Source organism: Neovison vison, chromosome 10 (genome assembly GCF_020171115.1).
Source record: "Neovison vison isolate M4711 chromosome 10, ASM_NN_V1, whole genome shotgun sequence".
Taxonomy (NCBI): Eukaryota; Metazoa; Chordata; class Mammalia; order Carnivora; family Mustelidae; genus Neogale; species Neogale vison.
This window is the reverse complement of record NC_058100.1, coordinates 71,285,786-71,310,290: the sequence shown is the minus strand read 5'-3', so window position 1 is coordinate 71,310,290 and position 24,505 is coordinate 71,285,786. Positions and strand designations below refer to the sequence as shown.

At 40.4% G+C, this 24,505-nt stretch overlaps 2 protein-coding genes across 8 annotated transcripts in view; one reads left to right on the top strand and one right to left on the bottom strand.

Moving 5' to 3' along the window:
- The window catches only part of PPP1R12B (protein phosphatase 1 regulatory subunit 12B), a 223,306-nt gene extending 212,348 nt beyond the window's left edge, over window positions 1–10,958 (bottom strand). For 2 of the 6 annotated variants that reach the window (XM_044267619.1, XM_044267612.1), the window contains exon 1: window positions 10,563–10,958. In XM_044267619.1, coding sequence (XP_044123554.1) covers window positions 10,563–10,853 — 291 coding nt within the window. In that variant the 5' untranslated portion in view covers window positions 10,854–10,958. The remainder of the gene's footprint in view (window positions 1–10,562) is intronic. The other 4 variants (XM_044267620.1, XM_044267610.1, XM_044267609.1 and 1 more) reach the window with 4 other exon arrangements.
- A 5,069-nt stretch (window positions 10,959–16,027) lies between these two features.
- Window positions 16,028–24,285, top strand: UBE2T (ubiquitin conjugating enzyme E2 T). Of its 2 annotated transcripts, none has more exons than XM_044266331.1 (7): window positions 16,028–16,080; window positions 19,667–19,839; window positions 20,386–20,455; window positions 21,994–22,099; window positions 22,215–22,313; window positions 22,447–22,530; window positions 23,480–24,285. In XM_044266331.1, the coding sequence occupies exons 2-7, from the start codon at window positions 19,731–19,733 to the stop codon at window positions 23,603–23,605; spliced, it is 594 nt and encodes a 197-aa protein (XP_044122266.1). In that variant the 5' UTR covers window positions 16,028–16,080; window positions 19,667–19,730; the 3' UTR covers window positions 23,606–24,285. The 2 variants fall into 2 exon arrangements, with proteins under 2 accessions (XP_044122266.1, XP_044122267.1); XM_044266332.1 differs by lacking the exon at window positions 16,028–16,080 and adding an exon at window positions 16,096–16,138.
- Window positions 24,286–24,505: the final 220 nt, after the last annotated feature.

Sequence of the window (24,505 nt, the reverse complement as noted above, 5' to 3'; positions counted from 1 at the left end):
ATGTTAGCAGTACAAGCATGCAGTCAGTAAAATCCAGATTGTGGGAAACAACAGTACAAACAACCCTTATTTTTAAACAAAAAAGATGCAGAGAAAAAAAGTGAGGAGGAAAGTATAAATTAACAGAATCTTAAGATACATACGAACCCATGCAGACCTTACATGAATTCTAATTTAAATAAAACAATTATAAAAAAAACTCCATGAACTATCAGGGAAATTGAAACACTGCTGTATATTTTATAATTTAGGGAGTTAAGTGTTCAATAGTTAGTTGTAATAATGAGATTGTGAATGTTTTTATTATACTTCCATCTTTTAGAAATACATATTGAAATATTTACAAATAAAAGTATGTTACATCTAGGATTGGTTGTAAAATAATCCAGTAGATTGCGTATGAGGAGAAAAGGACCTATACATGAAACAAAACTGGCCATGAGTTGGTAAATTTTGAGAATTCATTTATACTATTCTCTTTACTTTTGTACTTTGTAGTTTTAAATATTCTACAATAAAAAGGTTTATAAAAAATTAAAGAAAGTGGGTCACTAGACCAAAAATTCCTAAGTAACAGCCAGGCTGTATACCATATATATCATGGGTATTCCGAGCATGGCATTGTAAAATACTTTCCAAAAATTGCATCAAAATATGATTCAAAAGATTGTCACAATATGACAATGTTTAAGATGCAAAGTACAGGGGCACCTGGGTGGCTCAGTGAGTTAAAGCCTCTGCCTTCAGCTCAGATCATGATCTCAGGGTCCGGGATGGAGCCCAGCATCGGGCTCTCTGTTCAGCAGGGAGCCTGCTTTCTCCCCTCTCTCTCTGCCTGCCTCTCTGCCTACTTGTGATCTGTCAAATAAATAAATAAAATCTAAAATAAAATGAAAATAAATGTGAAGTATAAAATCTTCTTTAATTCTTAAACAAACCCATCCCATAACTACAACATACTACAATACTGCATTAGAAACCACATGCAGGGCACCTGGGTGGCTCAATGGGTTAAAGCCTCTGCCTTTGGCTCAGGTCACGATCCCAGGGTCCTGGGATCGAGCCCCACATCGCATCGGGTTCTCTGCTCAGCAGGGAGCCTGCTTCCCACTCTCTCTCTGCCTACTTGTGATCTCTGTCAAATAAATTAATTAATTAATTAAAAAAAAAAGAAACCACATGCAGATCAATTTTCAATGTTAAGAAATAAGGATTCAGTTTTCTAATTACATTGACCCATGAAATGAATATAAACTCATTGTTGCTTGATAAAACTTCAAGTCTCCCAAATTTACTCTAACTGGTTACAATCTAAAATCCAAGATTTAAGAAACAATTTATTTTATTTTTTAAAGATTTTTTAAAATTTATTTATTTGACAGAGAGAGATCACAAGTAGGCAGAGAGGCAGGCAGAGAGAGAAGAGGAAGCAGGCTCCCTGCTGAGCAGAGAGCCCGATGTGGGACTCGATCCCAGGACCCTGAGATCATGACCTGAGCCGAAGGCAGCGGCTTAACCCACGGAGCCACCCAAGCGCCCCAGATTTTATTTTATTTTTTATTTTTTTTAAATTTTATTTATTTATTTATTTGACAGACAGAGATCACAAGTAGGCAGAGAGGCAGGCAGAGAGAGAGGAGGAAGCAGGATCCCTGCTGAGCAGAGAGCCCGATGTGGGGCTGGATCCCAGGACCCTGGGATCATGACCTGAGCAGAAGGCAGAGGCTTTAACCCACTGAGCCACCCAGGTGCCCCTAAAAGATTTTATTTTTAAGTAATGTCTACACCCAATGTGGGGCTTGAACTTTACAACCCTGAGATCAAGAGTCACATGCTCTACCAGCCAGGCACTCCTAAGAAACGGTTTTTCAAATTACACTTCAAAAGTAGGGGAGAAATCCCCAATGCATTCAAAGCCTCCTGCCCCAAGTCAACAAATTGAGCAAGCTTTTCTTGCCCTATATAAAATTCTGGGTCAAGATCTTTCATCTGGATTTATTACTACTGTTGAAACACTAAACATTTATTAAAGATCCCAAATTTCCATTTTTCACCATCTTTAGGTATAAAGGTATAAATCCACAAGCACAGATGAACATAATCACAAATATTGATGAATACACGATTCTCCCTCCAATCCCCAAGAGCTATGATGCTAAAATAGAAAATCACTACGTAGCCAATTTCCTATTATAAATGATAATAGGAACCAGCTATTCTGGAAAGCATTCCCAAAATCCTAGCTCATTTCTAAAATATATGAATTGCTAAGTAACAAAAAGAAGCACAGAGTCAAGCATAAAGTAGACATTCAATAAATGAGTTTGAAAGAATAAATGGCAGAAGAAACTCTTTATTGGTCCTAACCTCCATATCACTGTTCCCCTAAGGCTATCCTCCAGTGACAGTGCTAATGAGTGGGAAATGGGCCAAACCAGAACTGGGAAATAAAATAATCTCAACTAGCTAATTAGCCCTTCAGTAATAGGACTATAACCTTTTTGTTTCCAGAGTCAAGTTTAATATTCTATAATATTCTTAACTCACAAATAATGAAACCATTTTCATTATTTTGAATTAGTCAAAAGCCAGCTTTTTTAGGAGTCTTCCCACATACTTTGGGTCCTTATTTACATTGAGAATCATACTGATGGCAGATCTATTTTTTTTCTTTCCAAAAATCAACAGAAAGATTAACTTATCCTTAATAAGAAAAAACTTCAAATAATCTCCACAAAAGCCCTTAAAAACATCTTTCAATCAAGCTTCTCTTTCCAAGATTATAAATGGCCAAGTCCAACAGGTTTTGGTTTTGGGTTTTTTTTTTTTTTTTTTTAGGTCTTCCCCTCAATTTCCCTTTACATTATCAACCATCCATTTCTTGAAACTCCTCCCTAGTTTCACTGTGCTTTCTTGGTTCTCCTCTGTATTAGTTTCCTGTTGCTACTGCAACAAATCACTACAAACTTAGTAGCTTAAAACAGCACATACTTGGGGCGCCTGGGTGGCTCAGTGGGTTAAGCCTCTGCCTTCGGCTCAGGTCATGATCCCGGGGTGCTGGGATCGAGCCCCACATTGGGCCCTCTGCTCAGCGAGGAGCCTGCTTCCTCCTCTCTCTCTGCCTGCCTCTCTGCCTACTTGTGATCTCTCTCTCTGTCCAATAAATAGATAGAAATCTTTAAAAACAAAAAAAACAGCACATACTTACTATCTTACAGATCTGGAGATCTGAAGTCTAAACTCAGTCTCACTGGGCTAAAGTCAAATTTTTGGCAGGGCTCACTCCTTCTTGAGACTCTGAAGGGAGACCCCATTTCCTTGCCTCTTCCAGCCTCTAAAAGCTGCCTGCATTTCTTGGCTCACAGCCCCTTCCTCAGATCACTCCCTTGCTTGATTCTATCAGCACATCTGTCACGGACTCTGCTCTCCTGCCTGCCTGTCCTCCCATAAAGACCCTTGTGATTACACTGGACTCCCTCTGGATAATCCAAAATAATCTTCCACTTCAAGATCCTAAACTTAATCATATCTGCAAAATTCTTTTACCATACAAGGTAACATATTTACAGGTTCTGGGGATTAGGATATGGACATCTTTGAGGGGGCCTTTGTCCGCCCACCACATACTCCTATGGCCCTAATGGGAACTTCTGCATCCTCTGCCTACCACTTAATTGTGTTTTGTTGTTGTTGTTGTTCTTTTCTTTTATATTCTCTCCTCCTCCATACTCACTTCTTCAACTCTCACCTTTATAGTAATCGCCAACTCTCATTTAAATATGAGGAAACTGGAGCCTAGATAGGGAAGTGGTGATTAGCTTTGAATCATAGATGCCTACAGGGTATTTCTACTTGGATGTCTTCAGAGCTCCTCGGTCCAAAATTAGACTGACTCCTATATCCACTGGAGTAACAAAATTCTTTCAGACTCACAGGCTAGAACTGTATTATACTTTCCTTTCTCATCTGCATTCTCTCGGCTGGTTCTTTCATCAGCATCTTTCCATTCACTCTGAAATCCAAATGTAGCCTCATATTCCTTAATGCTGCTTTGGTTGGGTTAACTTCCCTACCCAAACCCACAAAAAGTCGTCTGCTAAGAACTCCATCAAGCGTTCTTGGCCTGGAGTTTGATGCTCAAAGTCTTCTAGGATGTCATCCTCACCCATTTCCTAACCCTCCAAATGCATCCATTAGGACTCCTCCACTGAGTCCCCTCTGCCTGCACACCACACCTCTTCCTATCTCCCTGCCCACATTGTTCCATCATCATGGACCGTCTTCCTTCGTCCCTCCACTTAGGAAAGCATCTTTCCCTGTCATCATAGAAATTATCACTCTAAAAGTAATTGTTTTTGGTTTATCTATCTCCAAACCAGACTAAGTTTCTTTAGGGAAGAAACTATATCTATCAATAAACATACACTTTAACACAGACTTAGAATCTGTTATTAGGCATTCAATATTAGCAGTAAATTGAACAATCTAATAAAACCTTTAACAAGGAAGATAATATAGTAAAGCATATCCAAATACTATTCAAATGTCAAAAATTTTACTTCCAAAGCACATTTAGTGACATAAGAAAACAATTACAAGGAAAGTTAAGTGAAAAAATCAGAAGACAGTATATAATACCAACTTTGTAAATATGCTCTTATACCCATACATATGAACCCAGTATAATGTTAAAAAATAAAAACCCTGAAAGGAATACACTAAAATGTTAGTAGTATATATCTCTGAGTAGCCTGATTTTAAATTACTTTCAACTTTTTTTTATAATTTCATTTTCTAATTTTTTTAGAATGAGAAGTAATTTAGTCCAGTAAGAGACAATATAAAGTTAGGAACATGAATTCTCCGGTCAGACTGCTGGGCTTAAATTCTCACTCTGCCATTTATTATCTGTGTGACCAGGGGCAGTGTCTCAGTTTCCCTATCTCTATAAACTCCAGACAAAAATAAAAGTACGTTACTACTATTCTTACTACTGTCATTAAAAACGACATATCACGATGTAACTATTGGAATAGTTCAAATAAAATGATAATACCAAGTAGAGGTAAGGCTGCAAAGCAGCTAGAACTCATGCATTGCTAGGTGGAACGCAAAATGGTAGAGGCACTCTGGAAAACAGTTTGGCAGTTTCTTTTAAAGTTAAGCATTCCCTGGGACACTCGGGTGAATCAGTCGGTTAAGCATCCGGCTGAGGTTATGATCTCAGGGTCATGGGATGGAGCCCCGCCCCAGGCTCTGCGCTCAGCACAGAGTCTGCATGCCCCTCTCCCTCTACTCCTACCCCTCTCTCTCAAGTAAATAAACAAATAAAAATCTTTTTAAAAAGTGTTAAACATTCATTGCAACAGAACTCAGTTATCCCACTGCTAGGAATTTGACCAAAGTGAAACGAAACATGCCCACACCACCAATGTGTACACAAATATTTCTAGCAGCTTTATTCATTATTACCAAAAATTGGAATTAATCCAAATGTCCTTCAACTGGTGAATGGATAACTGTAGTACTTCCATATGCTGGAAAACCACTCAGCAATAAAGACCAGTGAGCTACTGACATGCGACAAAATGGATGGATGTCAATGCATTACAGCAAATGAAAGCAGCCAGATTCAAAAGGTTTCATGCTGTACGATTCATCTATAGGGCATTGTGGTTATGGGAACAGAACATTGATGAATGGCTGCCAGGGGCTGAGGGTGGGAGGAGGAGGTAGCTACAAGGAGGACAAAGAAATCTTGGAGATAATGATAATATTCTATATGTTGATTTGCGATAGTGGCTACACAATTGCATGTACTTGTCACAACTCACAGAACCCTACATGCAAAAAGGTGAATTTTAATGTATATATACTATACTTTTTTTTTAAGATTTTATTTATTTGACAGAGAGAGAAAGCAAGCACAAGCAAGGGGGGCTGCAGAGAGAGAGAGAGAAGCAGACTCCCTGCTAAGCAGGGAGCCTGACTTGGAGTTTGATCCCAGAACCTGGGGACCATGACCTAAGCAAAGGCAGACGTTTAACCGACTGAGCCATCCAGGCATCCTAATAAAGTGTACTTTAATTTAAAAATACTTAAAAATAAAAATAGGCAAACAATGACTTAATTTTAATTTACCAAAAAGACCGATCCAACCTTCTACCTTTAGCAGAATTATGCTTAAACCAAACACACTGACAGCTTGCCTATTTAAAAATATTCACAGAGAAGATTCTATAAGCCCAAATGATAGTATACTGCTACTCTAAAGGACTTTAAGAATGGGCAACAAAAATCTGGCTAGGGAACAAATAAAAGTAACTTGCTTCTATACTCAAAAACAAAACAGAACAAAACAAAACAAAAAAACACCCCACCATAAAAATAAGCCTATTTTTCAAATCTGGCTTTGAGGTCCATTATAGCATGGAAACTTGGGACTAATACTCATAAGGCAAGGAGCCAGGTGCCCGACATAGTCTGATACATCATAACCGACTGAAAGAGGTAAACTACTAAATGACTCAGGATTACTGTTCTAGATCCACAATAATGAAGCCAACAGGATCTTCTTCTTCTTCTTTTTTTTTTTTTAAAGATTTTATTTATTTATTTGACAGAGAGAGATCACAAGCAGGCAGAGAGGCAGGCAGAGAGAGAGGAGGAAGCAGGCTCCCTGCTGAGCAGAGAGCCCGATGTGGGCCTCGATCCCAGGACCCTGAGATCATGACCTGAGCCGAAGGCAGCGGCCCAACCCACTGAGCCACCCAGGCGCTTAATCCCATATTGCCTTGGGTCCTGACACTGAACTGAATTCATCAATATACACAGGTGAGGTAAAGCATCTCACAAGCAGAACTATAAGGGAAATAAGTAATGAACTTGTAATAAAAGAGAAAGGGTTAAGAATACAAGTTTTAGGGGCACCTGGCTGGCTCAGTAGATAGAGCAAGACTCTTTATCTTGGGGTTATGGGTTTGAGGTCCACATCGGGCAGAGAGAGTACTTAAAAACAAACTACAAAGAATACAAAGTTTTGTTTCACCACCCCTGTTGGCACATATACATACTATTTTGTATTGAACTGAACACATTACCATCCTAGTCTTCTTCTGTCTTATTGTGTCTTACTCTGAATATAAATTGCTCTGCCTTTCCTCCTTCCCTCATCTGTTTCTGTCTTCTAGAGAGATAGATCATTTTAATCTCCCTGAGGCTACAGGGTCAGATGGAGGCAGCTGTAGAATAACAGAAAATACTAGGAGTTGAATTCCAGTCTGGGGTATCCCCAAACTTGGACTCTGAGACCACTACAAAACTGACCTGAGTTTCTGAATCAAGTACAGAATCATCCTCATCTCTGTGTGGACTGACATTAGAATCCATTACACCCAACACAGATACGTGCCAGTAAAATATGTTTTGAAGAAATATGCAGGCACTCATTCTAACAAATCCCAGAAAATCTCCTTTCTGAAAGCAAGCACTTGCCTCTTACAGCAGCCCAACAATTTGACAGATATAGTTTTAAGAGCCTGTATCTACACCTAGAGCCCCCGAGATTGTAATACTAAGGATACCAAAATAGGTGATAACAATCACCCCTTGCAAAATAAATAAATAAAAATAAAAGAAATTTTAAGAAGTACCACCTCACACAGAACTATATTAACCCATATGTCATGACTGATAGTGTATATAAATAAATGAAATGGGAATTCCTCTGTGAGCAAACAAACACTTTCACGGCTTAGATAATCAGAGTAATGGCTAATTTCCATTGTTAACTCTGGGATACTAAGGGCATATACAATTTACTCACCCAAGTTTAGTTAGTCTGCATCAGTTTCCAAGGCTTTCATCAGAGAAGGTGTAACCTTTGAGATATTTCTTACCTCAGTCTATTTCAAGTATTATTAATAGGCCCCCTGGAGCTTATCATTGATTCAAGCACCTCGTGGTCTAAGCAAAGGCTGCCAAGAAAGGAAGGTCTCTAAGTCAAAAGTAGCATCAAGGCACCATAACCTGAAGTGTAAATCATTTACTGTGACCTTGTTGGGGGAGGAGAAAAATCAACCACCACTATCACCTGGGGGTTTCTTCCAACATGCCAAGATGGTAATTCACAGTTGGTCAAGAGACCATGGCCAAACAGAAGGGAGAAAGAAAGCAATTGTCCTCGTAATTCATACAGTGTTTATATAACCGATGGATATTTTAACTAAATAATTCAGATAATTGTACCACTCTCCATTTCACAGAAGGACAATCAGTCGCAAAGTAAGTTGTTCCACTACTGGCAGCTCCAGTCTCACATTTTGAATATAACCTTTTATATACCTTAAGAGTTCTTCAGACCATGGAGAAACATACTGTCACTCCACGGAAACTGACTTGTAAAAGAGTTCCTGAGCCAATAAAGGCCCCTTGTCTGGATTCAAACAAAGAGATAGTTTCTCAACAGAAGGTTTGTTTGGCTCCAAATCTTGAAGCAGCTTAATCTTCAGTTGAATTTGTCTAGTATTAAGTATACCTATTCAATTCAACTCACTGTCAGACCCATAAACAGGGACAAATCCCTACATTGCCTATGCAGGTGTCATTGTTTTTAAAAATCTCATAGCTGTCATCTCCTTCCTCTCCTGTTTCAAGAGATAACTGAATGTGAACAGCATATAAAGTGAGAGAAGTTGTATTTCACAACTTGGGACGGTAGTTAAGACAGAAGGAAAGGCACCAAGAAAGTCAGTCTCAGAAGGGATCAGAAGAGTGGTTACCTTGTGTGAGAAGAAGCTCTACGAGTGACCTCAAAGCACGTGCCTTTCTCAGGGCATTACTAAAATGTATACAGTAAGAACCAGAGTCAAGTAGCAGAGTCACCTTAGAAGAAACAGGGCTCCTGAATTTCACTAAGAAAACTGTGCTTTGACAGAATGGTGACTCAGTAAAGGAGCACATGGACCAGAAAGCTGGATTCTATTTCTCTATCATCTATGAACCCAAGAAACAGTTCCTTCCAGAATCCAGATCTCCATCTCCTTAACATTCCAAATATATTTGAAAAATAAATATTCACCTTCTCAAAGAGTCCAGAAACTTAAAATAATGCATATGGCCCTCTTAGCATCTAGCTTATTTATATTCAGCTCCTTATTAGGTGAGATATAAAGCTCTGGAATTTAAGTCTGAAAAATCAATGCCTAAGGGCAATTTGTTCCTTTTCTAATCTTGCACAAGTAACAATTTTCCAAGCTTCAGATTCCTCATCTGTAAAATGGGAGTTACAACACTACTTGCCACACCTACTTCAAGAATCACTACTGAGATCCACATAGGGGAAGACATACATAAGAATTTTAAACAGCAAACAACTACACAAATGTTGCTTGCTACCTTAGGTGGGCCACTATTATAAACAGGGGGAAAAAAAAACCCAGATACAAACAGAATGAAAAGAAGAGAAGGTTCTTCCATCTGAAAGAGAAGGGTTGCAAACATGGTAAGGGATAATTTTAGGCTATTGGCTAATACATTCAGTAAGTGGTATGACACAAAATGGAATTATTATTTAGAAGTGGATTCTCATGCCAACACATTTACTTTGTAAACACGGCAGGAAAAAAAAAAAATAAGAAAGATTAGGAGTGGGTGACCAGCTCTCAGCTCACCAAAATAAGGAATGTAGTTCCATTAGGGGAGGGAAGCGGGAGTTAGTTATGACAGAATGTATTGAACATTACTGCATAAGTAAGAATACTGTCGCATAAGATGAGGGCAGTAAGAGTGTTATTACTAAGCACAACACTGTTAAGTTATAGCCACAACCCATATCCTACAGGTATATATAGGGCATATGATTTTTATAAAAAGCTTTGAGAAAAAAAAAAGACTTCCACAAGTATCAAACAAACGTAAGTGATTCAGTAGGTATTCAGAAGTATTCAGTTTCTCCATAGGAAGCTCTTAGGGAGGTAATACTCCTAAAAAGACACACGTAACAAAGAGGTCAAAGGTGTTCTAGGAGCCTGTGGGAGACACTAGCTGTTTATGAATCATTACAAACCAGCAAAACAAGAGGTATGGTTTCAGACGATCTGCTTCCTTTAATATAGGAGTTGACTCTCTGAATGATCTAAGATAACAGGGCCACACAAACAGAAAACTGAATTTTCTGAAAAGGCATCAGATGACATTGACGATGCCTATACGAGTGACATGGTGTACAGGCACAGCAACTAGAGAGTGAAGATGACTAATCTATAGGGATAACACCAGCGACCAAATCATCAGTAACCATGACAACTCAAGTAGGTGGAGGGAAATACAAACACTGACCAGGCAGTGGGGTGACACTACTCCTTCAGGTAGAGACCCTGGGGTCGGAAAAAGACTTGATTAGTGGAGCAAGCTGTACGGGAATGAAACCGACTAGCCCCAAAGGACCAGTGTCCGTGCAGGAGAGCTTGGTGGTGACACTAACACTCCCCATGGGCGGCCCGCAGGGGTCACAGTCTCATCTGTAGGAGACTCGACGCCTATCCGACCGAAAAGGGAGTTACCTGGTGCAGGGCTGTCAAGCCGTCCACGTTGACCGTGTTGATGTCCGCACCTCTGGCCAGAAGCTTTTTCACCTCGTCGGTGTCCCCGCTAGAGCAAGCGGCCAGGAAAACAGCACCGTCCTCGAAGCGGACCCTGGGGCTCCCGCGACGAGTCTGCGGCTGCCGCCCCGCGCCTCGTCGCTCCGCGGGTTCCTGCTCTGTCAGCGAGCCCCGCCAGCGCCGAAGCTGCTCAGCCCGCCGCATTCGCGCGGACTCTGCCCGCTTCCCGCCCAGGTGCTCCAGCTCCGCCATTGCTCCGACCTCCGCACCTGCTGCTGAAACTCACCACCCCTGGATTGCTATTGCTGCCCCAGTTGCCGCTGCAGCTTCCCTCAGAGCGATTCAGCCCGGAGCAGAAGGCGGAGACCCCAGCACCGCCATCTTTACTCCTCCCGCCAGTAGCACCGCCCGCACGGTTCCCTCGGCTTCAACACGCAGGCGCTGCCCGCGCCTCTGGTCATCACGGGACTTGTAGTGAGAGACGGGCCCTACCGGCAGATCATGGCCTTGAGGGAACTACAAATCCCTGGATGCCTCAGGGAAGAGGCGAGGACCGGCTGCTCCCTACTTGGCCGCGGGAGCCAGAGGGGTCACCTTTGCCCTAAAGCTGGAACCGTGTCCCAGACCGGCGTCAGCCTCTTTGAGCCTTTCGGGAATTGTAGTTTATTCCTGTTGTGACTAATCTTGGCTCCCTAATTATCACATCAGTTCTTTGAAGTGGAAAAGAAGCAGTAATTATCCCTATTTTCTGTTGGGGAAAACTAGACATAAAATACTCGAAAAACTCAAATCTATTCCCTGGTTCTAAATCTAAATTTTATTTACATTACAGCGTATAATACATTACCGTATATTAATCACAGTAAATGTAAAGGTGCATGGGGAGGAGGAGCATGGATACATACATTGTCATAATATGTCATATATTATGCATAAATTCTTTCAATGAATCACTTATATTTTAGGCCCTTAAAAGATCCAGAAAAGGATGCATCCAACCATGGTGGAAAGAACATGAAAGCTTTCAATTAAAATTGAACTCACATCCCTAAACAAGTTACTTGTTTTCCTTGATCCTGTTTCCTGATTTGTAAAGTGGGAATAGTAATACCTCACAGAATAGTCCTGTGGATTATATAATACATGCAAGGCTACCTAGTACTATATTTGGTACACATCAGTTCATTAATATACTAATTAATAGTAATTTCCTTTCTTACTCCCTCCTCCTTCTCTACTCCTTTACTGGATCTTAAATTCTTAGGAGACAGAGTGGATACCTGGTCTTTTGGGAATTTTCCCTCCAAAGTTACAAAAAGACAACAATGGGCATACTAAACTCCTATGGCAGCAAACAGGACATTTTCATATTTACAGTGAACTTTGTTATAAAACCCATATAATTGATTTAATACCTATACGCACTCCCACAGCCTTAGCCCTGGACAAAATATAATTAAATGTGCTGTCCATAGTGAAAGAGAGCATATATAATTATTAGATTCTGTAAGTTTTCAAATAGTCTTCTGCGTGTTTAAAATTTTTCATTAAAAATTATTACAAAAGTGATTAGGACATTCTAAAGGGAAACTTTATTATATTCCATTGTGAACATTTGTGGGTGCCTCAACTTCCCCTGAGATGAACTGAGAATTAAATGAAAAATGACATGCACATGCAAAATACTATGTTTAAGAATACTGTTTCTGGGGGTGCCTGGGTGGCTCAGTGGGTTAAAGCCTCCGCTTTCAGCTCGGGTCATGATCCCAGAGTCCTGGGATAGAGCCCCCCATCGGGCTCTCTGCTCAGCAGGGAGCCTGCTTCCCCTACTCTCTCTCTGCCTGCCTTTCTGCCTACTTGTGATCTGTCTGTCAAATAAATAAATAAAATCTTAAAAACAAAAAAAAAGAATACTGTGTCTGTCCAAAATATGTTTTAATTAGGTATTCTTAAATACTTTGTAATTGTTAATTTTCTTACTACAGAGTCTTTGTAAACAGTGAATAACAATGTGTAATAAAACAATCAAGATGTGGGGATGCCTGGGTGGCTTAGTCTGTTAAGCGACTGCCTTCAATTCATCTCAGGTCATGATTGGGCTCCCTGCTCAGTGGGGAGTCTGCTTCTCCCTTTCCCCCTTCTTTGTCCCTCCCCCTGCTCATGCACTCTCTCTCAAATAAATAAATAAAATCTTTAAAAAAAATAAATACTTTATTTGACACAGTGAGTGAGTGAAAGAGCACAAGCAGTGGGAAAGGCAGAGGGAGAGTGAGAAGCAGTCTCTCTGCTTGACCCCAGGACATTAGGATCACGACCTGTGCTAAAGGCAGATACTTAACTGACTGAGCCACCCAGGCGCCCCAACATAATGGTTTTGTAATAACAATTTTTAACAAGGGTAAAATGCTTTTTCTTTCTTTTTTTTTTTAAGACTTTATTTATTTGACAGAGAGAGACACAAGTAGGCAGAGAGGCAGGCAGAGAGAGAGAGGAGGAAGCAGGCTCCCTGCTGAGCAGAGAGCCTGATGCAGGACTGGATCCCAGGACCCTGAGATCATGACCTGAGCCGAAGGCAGAGGCTTAACCCACTGAGCCACCCAGGCCCCCCAGGGGTAAAATTTTCAAGGATCAATAATGTTACATTTCTTTTGGTTATACTATCTTCACATTCAGAATCAGGGAAGAAGAACTATATGGCTCCAGTTGTATAAATATGCTAAAATTGGCCAAGTTTAAGTTAAATCCTTCTATTCTTAAGAAGTAAACTTAAATTTCAACAGGAAGAATTCAATCTCAATATTAGGAAGTTCCAGGAAATACTTCCTTACTATATTTAATTTATTTACTTATTTTTTTCCACTGAAGTTGTTAGATTATGTAATACCCTCTTTGGAGCTTGTCCTAAATTCCTTGGATAATTTAAGTGCATCCCTACCTGGAAGGAGAGGAATGTATCTTCAGCTACATGATTACAAAAAGCAAGTAATAATTAGTATAAATAAAAGTATTTTAGCATAAATGAAAGTAATAATTATTATAATCTAATTAATTTAACTGGCTCAACCAAAAAAAAAAGTTATGCCACAAAAAAAACCCCCAAATTTATCTGTGTATAATGGCTCAAAAAGGTTTTCAAAATTAAAATCACATTAGCTTTTTTTCCTGTAACATCTTCCCCCAGGACTTTCTGAGAGTAAACTTATATAATCAGCCCATTAAACAAACATAATAGTTTAGATTTACTTGGAATAGAGAGTATATATTTGTAGTAATATATAGTAATAATAAGTAATAAATAATATATAAATAGTAAATATAAATATATAGTAAATATATAGTAAACTATTACATATACATATAATAGTTTAGATTTAGAAATACTCTATACTAAAGAAAATTTTTTATGCAAAAGTGATAAATCCTGGCAAATAATCCTGTGTATAAATAAAATATAATTTTTGTGCTTTTAAGGGTACTGAGCCAGCTACGATGCATCTATATTCTTGTGTGAAGAAACTTTTGTTAAATAACTTCCCACACATACACTTAAGAAATAAGTCATAATATTAAAATGCTCCCTTTTTAAAAGCAATGACACCCTACATAGGTAAGGAAAAATTTCCAGCCTGGCCTCTAGTCTCACCAATTAACATACCTCCCTCTGGTGGACAAATGGAAACTGTACATTTAGCCTGTGGAGTTCTTTTTACCTTTTTCCTTTTATTCAATCCTTTGAGTTTAGTTGCCAAAATTATTGGCATTTACTTGTTTTATGATACCATCTCTCCTCTCCACCAGACTCAACAAAGTTCCTGCTTTCTCTAAGAGACATTTTAAAGACTAATTTCTCAGAGAACCACCTTGATCTCAGAGATCAAGGAAGTGATCAGTTTCAGTTCTGAAGACAGAACTGTAATTATATTTGGGGTAGGAAGAAAATAAAGAAGACATTGAAAAGGGGTTACCTGGGTGGCTCAGTCGTTAAGCATCTGCCTTCAGTTCAGGTCAGGATTCCAGGGTCCTGGGATCCAGGCCCCCCATCCTGCATCGGGCTCCCTGTGGGCAGGAAGCCTGCTTCTCCCTCTCCCACTCCCCTTGCTTGTGTCCTCTCTCTCCCAGTGTCTTTCTCTGTCAAGTAAATAAATAAAATCTTAATAAAAAAAAAGACATTGAAGGAATTAAAACAAAGTATCAGTAGCAAAATAAGCATCCAACTCCAGATTTATGACAGAACACACTTGACTACAATGAGTAAATATTAACAATAAATGCAAAACCCCAGCAGTTGACTAGAAATTAGACTGGACAGTCCCAGGATTCCTTATGCTTGTAATTCATAAGCTACTTTAGTCGATTCCTTCTTACAACCAGTGTGAGGGTCTCCAGGGTAGAATCACGGACAGCGAGCCAGTGAATGTATGGGTCTCTGGAGAAGAGGTAACATGCCTGCAATGGACTTAGGGAACCACGTGTTACTTAACACCAGTTTGGACGAAATGCAGACATCACGGCAGTGGCCAGAATTAAATTGATTTGCAAGTTTTGAAAGACTGGCCGTTAAGCAACACAATGAGCTGAAAGCAGTGAGAGGAGGGTTTGGCGCGTGTTATGTGTTGCTGGTGTTTTTCCACCCCCAGTATCCCCAAAGGCTAGTCAAGTTCCAGCCGCGTCCTTTAGATTCAGGTCAAGTCTGAGTCACCCATAAACGCTCACGGAGCCCAGAAACTTCGAGAAGTTAAGGCTGCTTAGCCATAAACAGGTACTTCCTTCGTCAGGTAGCACCACACTTTTAGAGTTGGAAGAAGACCTCGAAGCCATCTATTCTTAGCTTCTACCCAAGGCAGGGATCCCCTTTGCACTATCCCTCATCAACTTCCAGTAGAACACTAGCAGTGATGAAGGAGTTCACTGCGGCCCAGAGTGACCGGTTCTGTTCTTCAGGGATCTCACTGCTAGAATGCTTTACTGGGCTACACTCTGCATCCCTTTAACTTTCATCCGCTAGCCTTAGATGCATCCTTTGACGCAGTAAAAGTTTCCTCATGAAGACGTATCACGCAGTCCCTATTCCAGTCCAAATATCTCCGGTTCCCTTCACTGTTCCTCCAAAGAGGCGATTTCCAGCTCCTTCCCCGCTCTGACAAAGACAGTTGACCTCGTCACCGAACTTGTCACCGCACGGGCCACACCAAGTCCTGAAGCCGGCCCGAACCTCCGAGCGCCCCCACCCTGATAGACAGCTCCGCCTACGAGGCGAAGAGACTGCGTCCGACGCGCGCTCTAATTTGAAAGCGGCGTGAGCGGAAACCAGACTCAGAGCGCTGGCCAATAGGGAGCTGCGCTCTTCTCCCTGGCCTTGCGGCGGACCAATCGCAAGCCCTCGTGTCGGGAGGCGGAGCGACGCCAACAGACTGGGCGTGCGCAGGTGTGGATAGCTGCGGGGCCGCGCGCTGCGACGCCGTGAGGTGGCTACGCACAGGTAAGAGGGCTGTTTTCTGGTTCCCCGACGGAGAGAAGGCATCCTGGCGGCGGTCCCTGTGAGTCTTAGGGACCAGAGTCCTGTTTCTGCCTAATGTGGGAGATTCCTGAAGCGGCTCCTGAGCGGAGGCTCTGCTGGAATCTCCACAGCCCCGCGGCGGCCAGAGTTGTCCGAGCCGCCCCCTGCCCGGCAGGGAGGGGTGTGCCCCCGGGCAAGAGACGCCGCCGCCCTGCGCTCGCTGCGGGCCGCGCTCAGGCCGTTTTCCCTTCTTCACCATCTGGTCCCCAACCCACGTTTCCTCCGCTAGTTATTCAAACTTACTAATAGGCTGCATACTCGGGGCATAGCTGACTTAGAAATTAAAATACGGTGACTACACCCGTCCTCCAGGGATTTTTGCCGCACGAGAAGCTGTCAGAAATGAATAACAACTCCCGGTGCACGTTGGTGTGGAAGCGCATAGAGGGTGACAGTTGAAAGTAGTGAAGGATTGGGATGCATTACTACAGAAAGGCAAGAAGTGATTATTTCATGTGTAATGTCTGTAGGTGTGAAAGAGAATGAGAATGGGCAGCAAAAAGAAGTCGGTGTGGTGTGGCTCAGTGGGTTAAAGCCTCTGCCTTCTGCTCAGGTCATAATCCCAGTGTCCTGGGATGGAGCCCCGTATGGGGCTCTCTGCTCAGCAGGGAGCCTGCTTCCTCCTCTCTCTCTGCCTGCCTCTCTGCCTGCTTGTGATCTCTGTCTGTCAAATAAATAAATAAAATCTTAAAAGGGGAAAAAAAAAAAAGTCGGTGTGGCTGAAGCCCAAGTTTGTGGGGAGTAGTTACGGGATATGAAGTTGGGGTTTGGTTGTAAAGAATCTGTGTGCCCAGAAACTACTCAGTAATTGATGGCTTTTGAGCCAAGGAGGGCCATATACCAATTTGTGTTAATATAGTGAGGCTGGGGTCTGGTTGCCCCCATTAGAGAAACTGTCTTGCTTAAAATTCCTCACCCCTGTTCTGATCCCTTTCCCCTGGGTTCTCATTTTACATAAAGGTACCCTCTGTTTCTTGTGGATCCTTGTCTTATTGTGGTTGCTTTCTCAGCATCTGCTTCCTGAGAAAAGGAGTAAGGATCTGTATATAAAATGCGAGATTAATTATCCAATGGAATTAATTAATTCTATTATCCAATGAAATACTTGCCTCCAAAAGACGGTCTTATGAGGGTCTAAGGAAATTTGAAAGTACTTAAAAGAATAATTTATATGAAAGACTTGTCTTGTAATTCTGTTTGACAATTTAATTCACCTGTTGTATTATTAATCTTATTTAAATATTTCTGGAAGAGTTTTTGAGTTGTGGAGGAGCAGCAAGCCTGGAGATTAGAAAAGGAAGGTCCAAAGGACCATTCTGTCTGCAGCACAATTCAAGAGAATGTCTTTACCTAACCAATACACAAAGTTAGTCTCCTTTAAACATCCCGGTGGTGGAGATAGATGGCCTCAATCTAAGTGTATGATTATCATAACAACGATCTAATAATGACAGTCTGTGCCCACCAGGTAATCTTCTGGTTATAATTAGTTTTCCAAATAGAAATAGCTTAAGGAGGGAATGGGATTAAAATTAAAAATTGTATCATAGTTGTACAAATTAATAAATTGACCTTTTAACGTTTAAGCCTTTCTGAGTAAGCCCTACCGAATCTAGATTTACTGCCAAGTCCGGTTTTCAGTTTACAAAGCTGAGAACCAGATCCTGAGATGTATATATGTGTGGACTTATATGAGGTGATTCTAAAACTCACATGGAAGAGCAGGGGATCAAGAATAACCAAGACAGGGGCGCCTGGGTGGCTCAGCAGGTTAAAGCCTCTGCCTTCGACTCAGGTCATGATGTCAAGGTCCTGGGATTGAGCCCCGCATCAGACTCTCTGCTCAGCAGGGAGCCTGCTTCCCCCCTCTCTCTGCCTGTGATCGCTGTCTGTCAAATAAATAAATAAAATCTTAAAAAAAAATTATAACCAAGACATTCCTGAAGAAAAAGAACAAGGTGGAGGAACCCAACTTGCTGTATGTCAAGTCTTATTAATAAGTTACAGTAATTAAAACAGGTATTGGCTCAAAAATAATCCAGTTGATCAGTGGAACAAACTGAAAAATCCCAAAACAGATCCACACATATATGCAAATTTAGTTTATGACCATATCAGCAGGGAAATGGTGGACTTTCCAATAAAAAGGACTAGGACAATTGGTTCTTCATATGGAGGAAAAGATCCAAAATTGGTCCTCTGCCTCACATTATACACAAAAATCAATTCCTACTGGATTAAAGACTTAAATGTGAAAGCAAAACTGTAAAACATTTAGAAAATTTAAACAAATATCTAAGTTTGGGGATAAGGAAAAATTTAATACATGAAAGTGTAAGTGTACAGGAAAATGTTTTAAAATTGATTATGTTAAAGTTAACAGTTGTGTGACTGTCAAAAGACATGAATAAAGGGGAAAGACATGCCACAAACTGGGAGATAGTATATGTAACTCATAATATCAAAAGATCGGTATCCTTTGGCAGCTAAAGGGAAAACTAGAGTTAGAAAGGGTGCTGAGTGTGTGGGTGTTTGTTTTAGATGAGAGAGATTTTGAGCATCTTTGAATGTTGATGGGAAAAAGATTGGAAATACTGAAGAATTGGGAGGATGTGGCATCCAAAATACATGGAGAAAACCTCACACATTTAAGCATTCACTTACAAATATCTCAGAGTGAGACTATCTCCATCATCATTCCTTGCTCTCCTTACAAAGCATATATAGACTTCCTCCCACAGCTAATATTTGTCAAGCCTTTTCTATGCCAGGTATACTGAGGATGTAGTGGGGGGGCAAAATTAGACCCAGGCTCTACCTCATAAGTTTATAATTTATCAGTGGAAACATGTTAATTGGAAACTTGTGTTTTTATTGTTTGTAGAACGCTTTGCATTTTTAATCTTTATTTTTTAAATTTTTAAAATTTATTTTATTTTTAAAGATTTTTTTTAAAGATTTTATTTATTTATTTGACAGAGAGAGATCACAAGTAGGCAGAGAGGCAGGCAGAGAGAGAGAGGAGGAAGCAGGCTCCCTGCTGAGCAGAGAGCCCGATGCGGGACTAGATCCCAGGACCCTGAGATCATGACCTGAGCCGAAGGCAGAGGCTTAACCCACTGAGCCACTCAGGTGCCCCTATTTTTAAAGAATTTATTTATTTATTTGACAGAGAGAGATCACAAGTAGGCAGAGAAGCAGGCAGAGAGAGAGGTGGGAAGCAGGCTCCCTGCTGAGCAGAGAGCCCGATGCGGGGCTCCATCCCAGGACCCTGAGATCATGACCTGAGGTGAAGGCAGAGGCTTTAACCCACTGAGCCACCCAGGGGCCCCTTTAATCCTTATTTTTAAAATGTGCTTGAATAGATAACAGGAAGGAAATGAGATTCCTTTCTTAAAATAGAGATTAAAATGAAGAATTTGATTTGCTTTTCACTAAACTGAAGCCATGTGCTAAAAACTCGAGTCACCTTTGCTGACTGTTTCATGGTTGCCCCTTTTCTCCCTAGTGAATCCCAGCCAGCTTCTAGTGTGGTGCAGTGAACCGTGTACAGTTCCTTCTACTTGGGGACCATGCAGAGAGCTTCACGTCTAAAGAGAGAACTGAACTTGTTAGCCACAGAGCCACCCCCAGGCATCACTTGCTGGCAAGACAAGGACAAAATGGATGATCTTCAAGCTCGTAGGTATCATGTCATGCGTATGACGACCCTATTGAAGATTGTGCTAAAATCTGAACATTTGTGTATTCTAAAGTAGAGAGCAGTGGCAAGGTCAAATTACCTTACCAGCGTTCTAAACCTAATTTGTTTACGTGTATAAGAGGTTTGCTTGACATTTCTTCATTGGCCTTTTATTATACCTTTTGCTGATTCATAGCCAAGATTATGATTCAATGCCCAAGATTCAGGGCATTAGCTCTGAAGCAGTGTTTAGACCAAACCTCACCATGTCAAATATCTGTGAGGCCAGACAGGAAACATAAATAATTAGAATACTGCAGTACAGACAAAACAAAACTGCGGCTTATATTTGATCTGTGGTCAGTACTGTCCAACTTCTGTTTGATCTTCTGTCTGTCCTTTGTTTGACGCCATCAACATTTTGGCTACATTGGTGTATTGCATGAGAAACTTGTTAAAGCCCTAAGAGAGAATTACTGTCCTAGACCAGCTTTTGTGATCGTTCAAATCATCTGATTACCTCTTAATTTTTTTTTTCTTTAAAGAAATATTAGGTGCAGCTGACACACCTTATGAAAAAGGTGTTTTCAAACTGGAAGTTACCATTCCCGAGAGGTTAGTGTGAATTAGATTTTTTTTTCTTTTTCTTTTTCTTTTTTCTTTTCTTTTCTTTTTTTTTAAGAGCAAGCACATGCAGAGTGGGCTAAGGGCAGAGGGGGAGAGAGAGAATATCTTAAGCAGGCTCCACACCCAATGTGAGGCTCAATCTCACAACCCAAAGATCATGACCTGAGCCAAAATCAAGAGTTGGACACCTAACTGAGCCACCCAGGTGCCCAGTGTGAATTAGATTCTAAACTTAGAGGGTAGAGTATGGTTATATGGTTAGGAGTTAAAGGTCCTAGGTTTTAATCCTAGTCTTATGATGTAATGTGACTTTGGGCAAGTTATTTTATCTCTGGAGTTCAAATTCCTTCTCTAAAAGTGAGCTAGATCTTATCTAAGTCCCCTCTTTTCTTCATCGTGCTAAAATATACATAACATAAAATTGATCATTTAAACCATTTTAACTGTTTGGTTCATGGCATTAAGTATATTCACATTATTAATCACCTATTACCATCATCCACCTCCAAAACCTTTTCATTTTCCCAGACTGACACTCCATACCCATTCAACAGTAACTTGCCAGCTCCTCCTCCCCTCGGCACCTGGCAACCACCATTCTACTTTCTGTCTATGTTAAGGCCCCTCTTAATTCAGGTCTCCTTTAAGGTTCTCATCGGGTGAGTTGTAGTTGTAGTTTTGTGCAGAATGGGGAAGAGAAGAAATGAATGTCTAACTGTTGACATGTAGATGTCTTTTCACTAGATCAGATTCTGGCCAAACTTGTTAATGTCCTGAGAGAAGTAGCTTGATAATCATGTGATATATCAATTCTAAAAATCGGCTGGGAATTTTCCAAGGTTTGTGTCTCACTAAAAAGGCATAATAACTAAATGCAGTGGGGACACCTGGGTGGCTCAGTTAGTTAAGTGTCTGACTCTTGATTTTGGCTCAGGTCATGATCCTAGGGTTGTGGTATTGAGCCCTGTGTTGGGCTCTGTGCTCAGTGGGGAGTCTGCTTGAGATTCTCCCTCTCCCTCTACCCCTTCCCCCTGCCCCACACGCACACGCTCACTCTCATGCGTGTGCTCTCTCAAATGAATGAATCTTTCAAAAAAAAAAAAACCGCAATGTATGAATTTTAATTTGATTCTGTTTTTTAAAACTTCTCTGTAAAAAAACGGGGGGGGTGGCAATTAAGGAAATAAGAATAGTAGATGATATTGGGGAATATATTTTTAATTTTTTTATAGATATATTGATAGTATTGCAGTTATATAGGAGAACAGCCTTATTCTTGGGAAATATGTGCTGAAGCATTCACAGGATAAAGTGGCTTGATCTAGGTGGTGGGTACAGGAATGTTTGTAATGCTGTTATTTCAACTTTTCTATTGTTTGTAAGTTTTCATAATAAAAATTTGAGGAGAAAAAGTATTTGCCTCTCAAAGGCAACCCTGATGAGTCACCAGGAAGCTCTTTATAATATATGTTTATAAAGAAACAAGTACTTTAATAAAAAACCTCTATTGTCCTGTGCTTTCAAAGGTACCCCTTTGAACCTCCTCAGATCCGATTTCTGACTCCGATCTATCATCCAAACATTGATTCTGCTGGAAGGATTTGTTTAGATGTCCTCAAATTGCCACCAAAAGTGAGTTGTGGGTAAAGGGTGGACACAACATTCTGTGGTTCTCATCTATAAAACTGGAATTAGAGTATCACATTCTTAGGAATACAAAAGCAGCTGCCTGTCTGTCTGTGTATAGGGTGCCTGGAGACCATCCCTCAACATTGCAACCGTCCTGACTTCTATTCAGTTGCTCATGTCTGAACCCAACCCTGATGACCCACTCATGGCCGACATAGTAAGTATCCTTTTTGCCTCTGCAGCACACGTCCTACTTTCTTCATACCTCTGACTTTTCGTTTATGGCAGCTGCAACTTAATCATTACAGATTATTTTTCTCTCCATTGACTTGTCTTTGATTTTGTCTCAGTCCTCGGAATTTAAATATAATAAGCCAGTCTTCCTCAAGAATGCCAGGCAGTGGACAGAGAAGCATGCAAAACAGAAACAGAAGGTATGATGATTGTACAGTTCTGATTCTGCTTCCGTTGTTAACCTGTTAAAAGTGTATTTATCTGTAAATGCATAAGTGGTTATTAACTTTGCCAAATTTGTACTGTATTCTAGAGTAGCTGATTGGTCTTTTCTCCTATTACAACTTTCTTTTTTGTTTTTGTTGTTTAAAGATTTTATTTATTTATTTGACAAACAGAGATCACAAGTAGGCAGAGAGGCAGGCAGAGAGGGAGAGAGGAGGAAGCAGGCTCGCCGCTGAGCAGAGAGCCTGATGCAGGGCTCGATCCCAGGACCCTGGGATCATGACCTGAGCTGAAGGCAGAGGCCCCAACCCACTGAGCCTCCCAGGTGCCCCCCTATTACAACATTCTAAATAGGTATTCAACAAAATAGCCTAGTAACTCAACCAACAGTATATTTTTTCATCTTTGACAACACTAGAGGGCAGGCAGCATCTGCTTAATTTTTTTTATATTCTTGGAGGTAGCAAGGTTAGATAGAGGTGACTAATTCTTTTTTTAAAGTTTTCTTTTTTAATACAAGAAAGGACTACTGCAGGAATCAGGAAGGAGTGAGAGAGAAATAGGAAAGAGGGGGAAATTAACATTTCTTATGGGACCATTCATAGAAGGAAGAAGGAAAATTTCTCCAGTTTATGTTGATAGAACTTCCTCATTTAACAATATAAATTGTAGGAACAGAAAGATTGGCGTATTCTGGTTCTTACTGAGTTAGAACATCCTTCAGATTCAGTTAAGTAACAGTTACTTGTGAAAAGAAATAAAAATTTAAAACATACAAAAGATTGAGAAAGATGCATTTGAAGGAAATAATCATATACAAGAAGCCACAAAGAAGTACTTGGAAATAATATTACAGCACTTCATTGTTCTCCATCCTGGTTCCTGGTGTGAACCTCACATTTTACCTTATCTGCTCCTTCTCAGGCTGATGAGGGAGAGATGCCTGATGATCTGCCAGAGGCTGGTGACTCAGAAGTACGCAACACAACCCAGAAAAGGAAAGCCAGGCAGTTGGGAGGCATAGAAAAGAAATTTTGCTCTGACCTGTAGGGGTTTGTCCTGGTCCTAGTTAATATATGCTTTGTTAAGATGGTCTAATCTGCCTACATCTCTCTTGGATGTTTTTCCTTGTATTTGATGACGTTATCATCTTTCTTGTCCTATAAAACAGACCTTGTGTATTTATGGATTCTGTTCTACAGTGATTCTCTGAGGGTAGTTTGTTTTATTTAGTTTGTACATACATAGTTTGAAACCTTTTAAACCTGAAAAATAAATAACCACTTAATGTTGAGTGTGTGTTTATCCTGAATGTGTGTCTGGGAGCAAACTGTCCAGAAAGCTATATAATAAGAATGTTAAAATATTTGGAATTGTTGTCTTTTATTTTGCCAACTTACCAACATCACTAGGGACGCCGAATGTTTGACGTAGATGTAAAATCGCTGTTGGAAACAATTCAGTTACCACCAGGCTTTCAAGGATTCTAGGTTTTCAGAAGTCTTAACAGAATGTGGGAATAAGTTAATGGGCCCTTTTGTTAATTTTTTTGCGGTTTTCACTTTTTGTGATTTACACAGCTGGTCAGAATTACCATGGTAATAAATATTTATTGAATACCTGCTGCGTACCAAATATTGTGCACGTGTTTCAGAATATAACAGTGGAAAAAATCAGACATGAGATTAACCAAGTAATCAGACAAATTTAAATAAAGATTTTTGTGATCACTTTCTGTCCCTTGCTTCATTTTATGGCAGGTACTACTCTGAACAGATAGATGCCAAACTTGAATCCCTGACTCACGATTTTATAATCTACTTAGACTTTAGTATTCTATTGAGATGCAGAGAAAATGGACTTGAGCAGAAATCATTTAAAGCGGAAAGAGGCTGCCCATGCTGAGTGAAGGGCTTTCTGAAAAATGTAGATATTAGGAGTCCTCATAGA

Coding starts and splice junctions, on each gene's coding strand:
- UBE2T (XM_044266331.1), top strand. CDS start 19,731: ATGCAGAGAGCTTCACGTCTAAAGAGAGAACTGAACTTGTTAGCCACA. Junction 22,100..22,214: donor TCCTCAAATTGCCACCAAAA/GTGAGTTGTGGG, acceptor GTCTGTGTATAG/GGTGCCTGGAGACCATCCCT. Junction 22,314..22,446: donor ACCCACTCATGGCCGACATA/GTAAGTATCCTT, acceptor ATTTTGTCTCAG/TCCTCGGAATTTAAATATAA.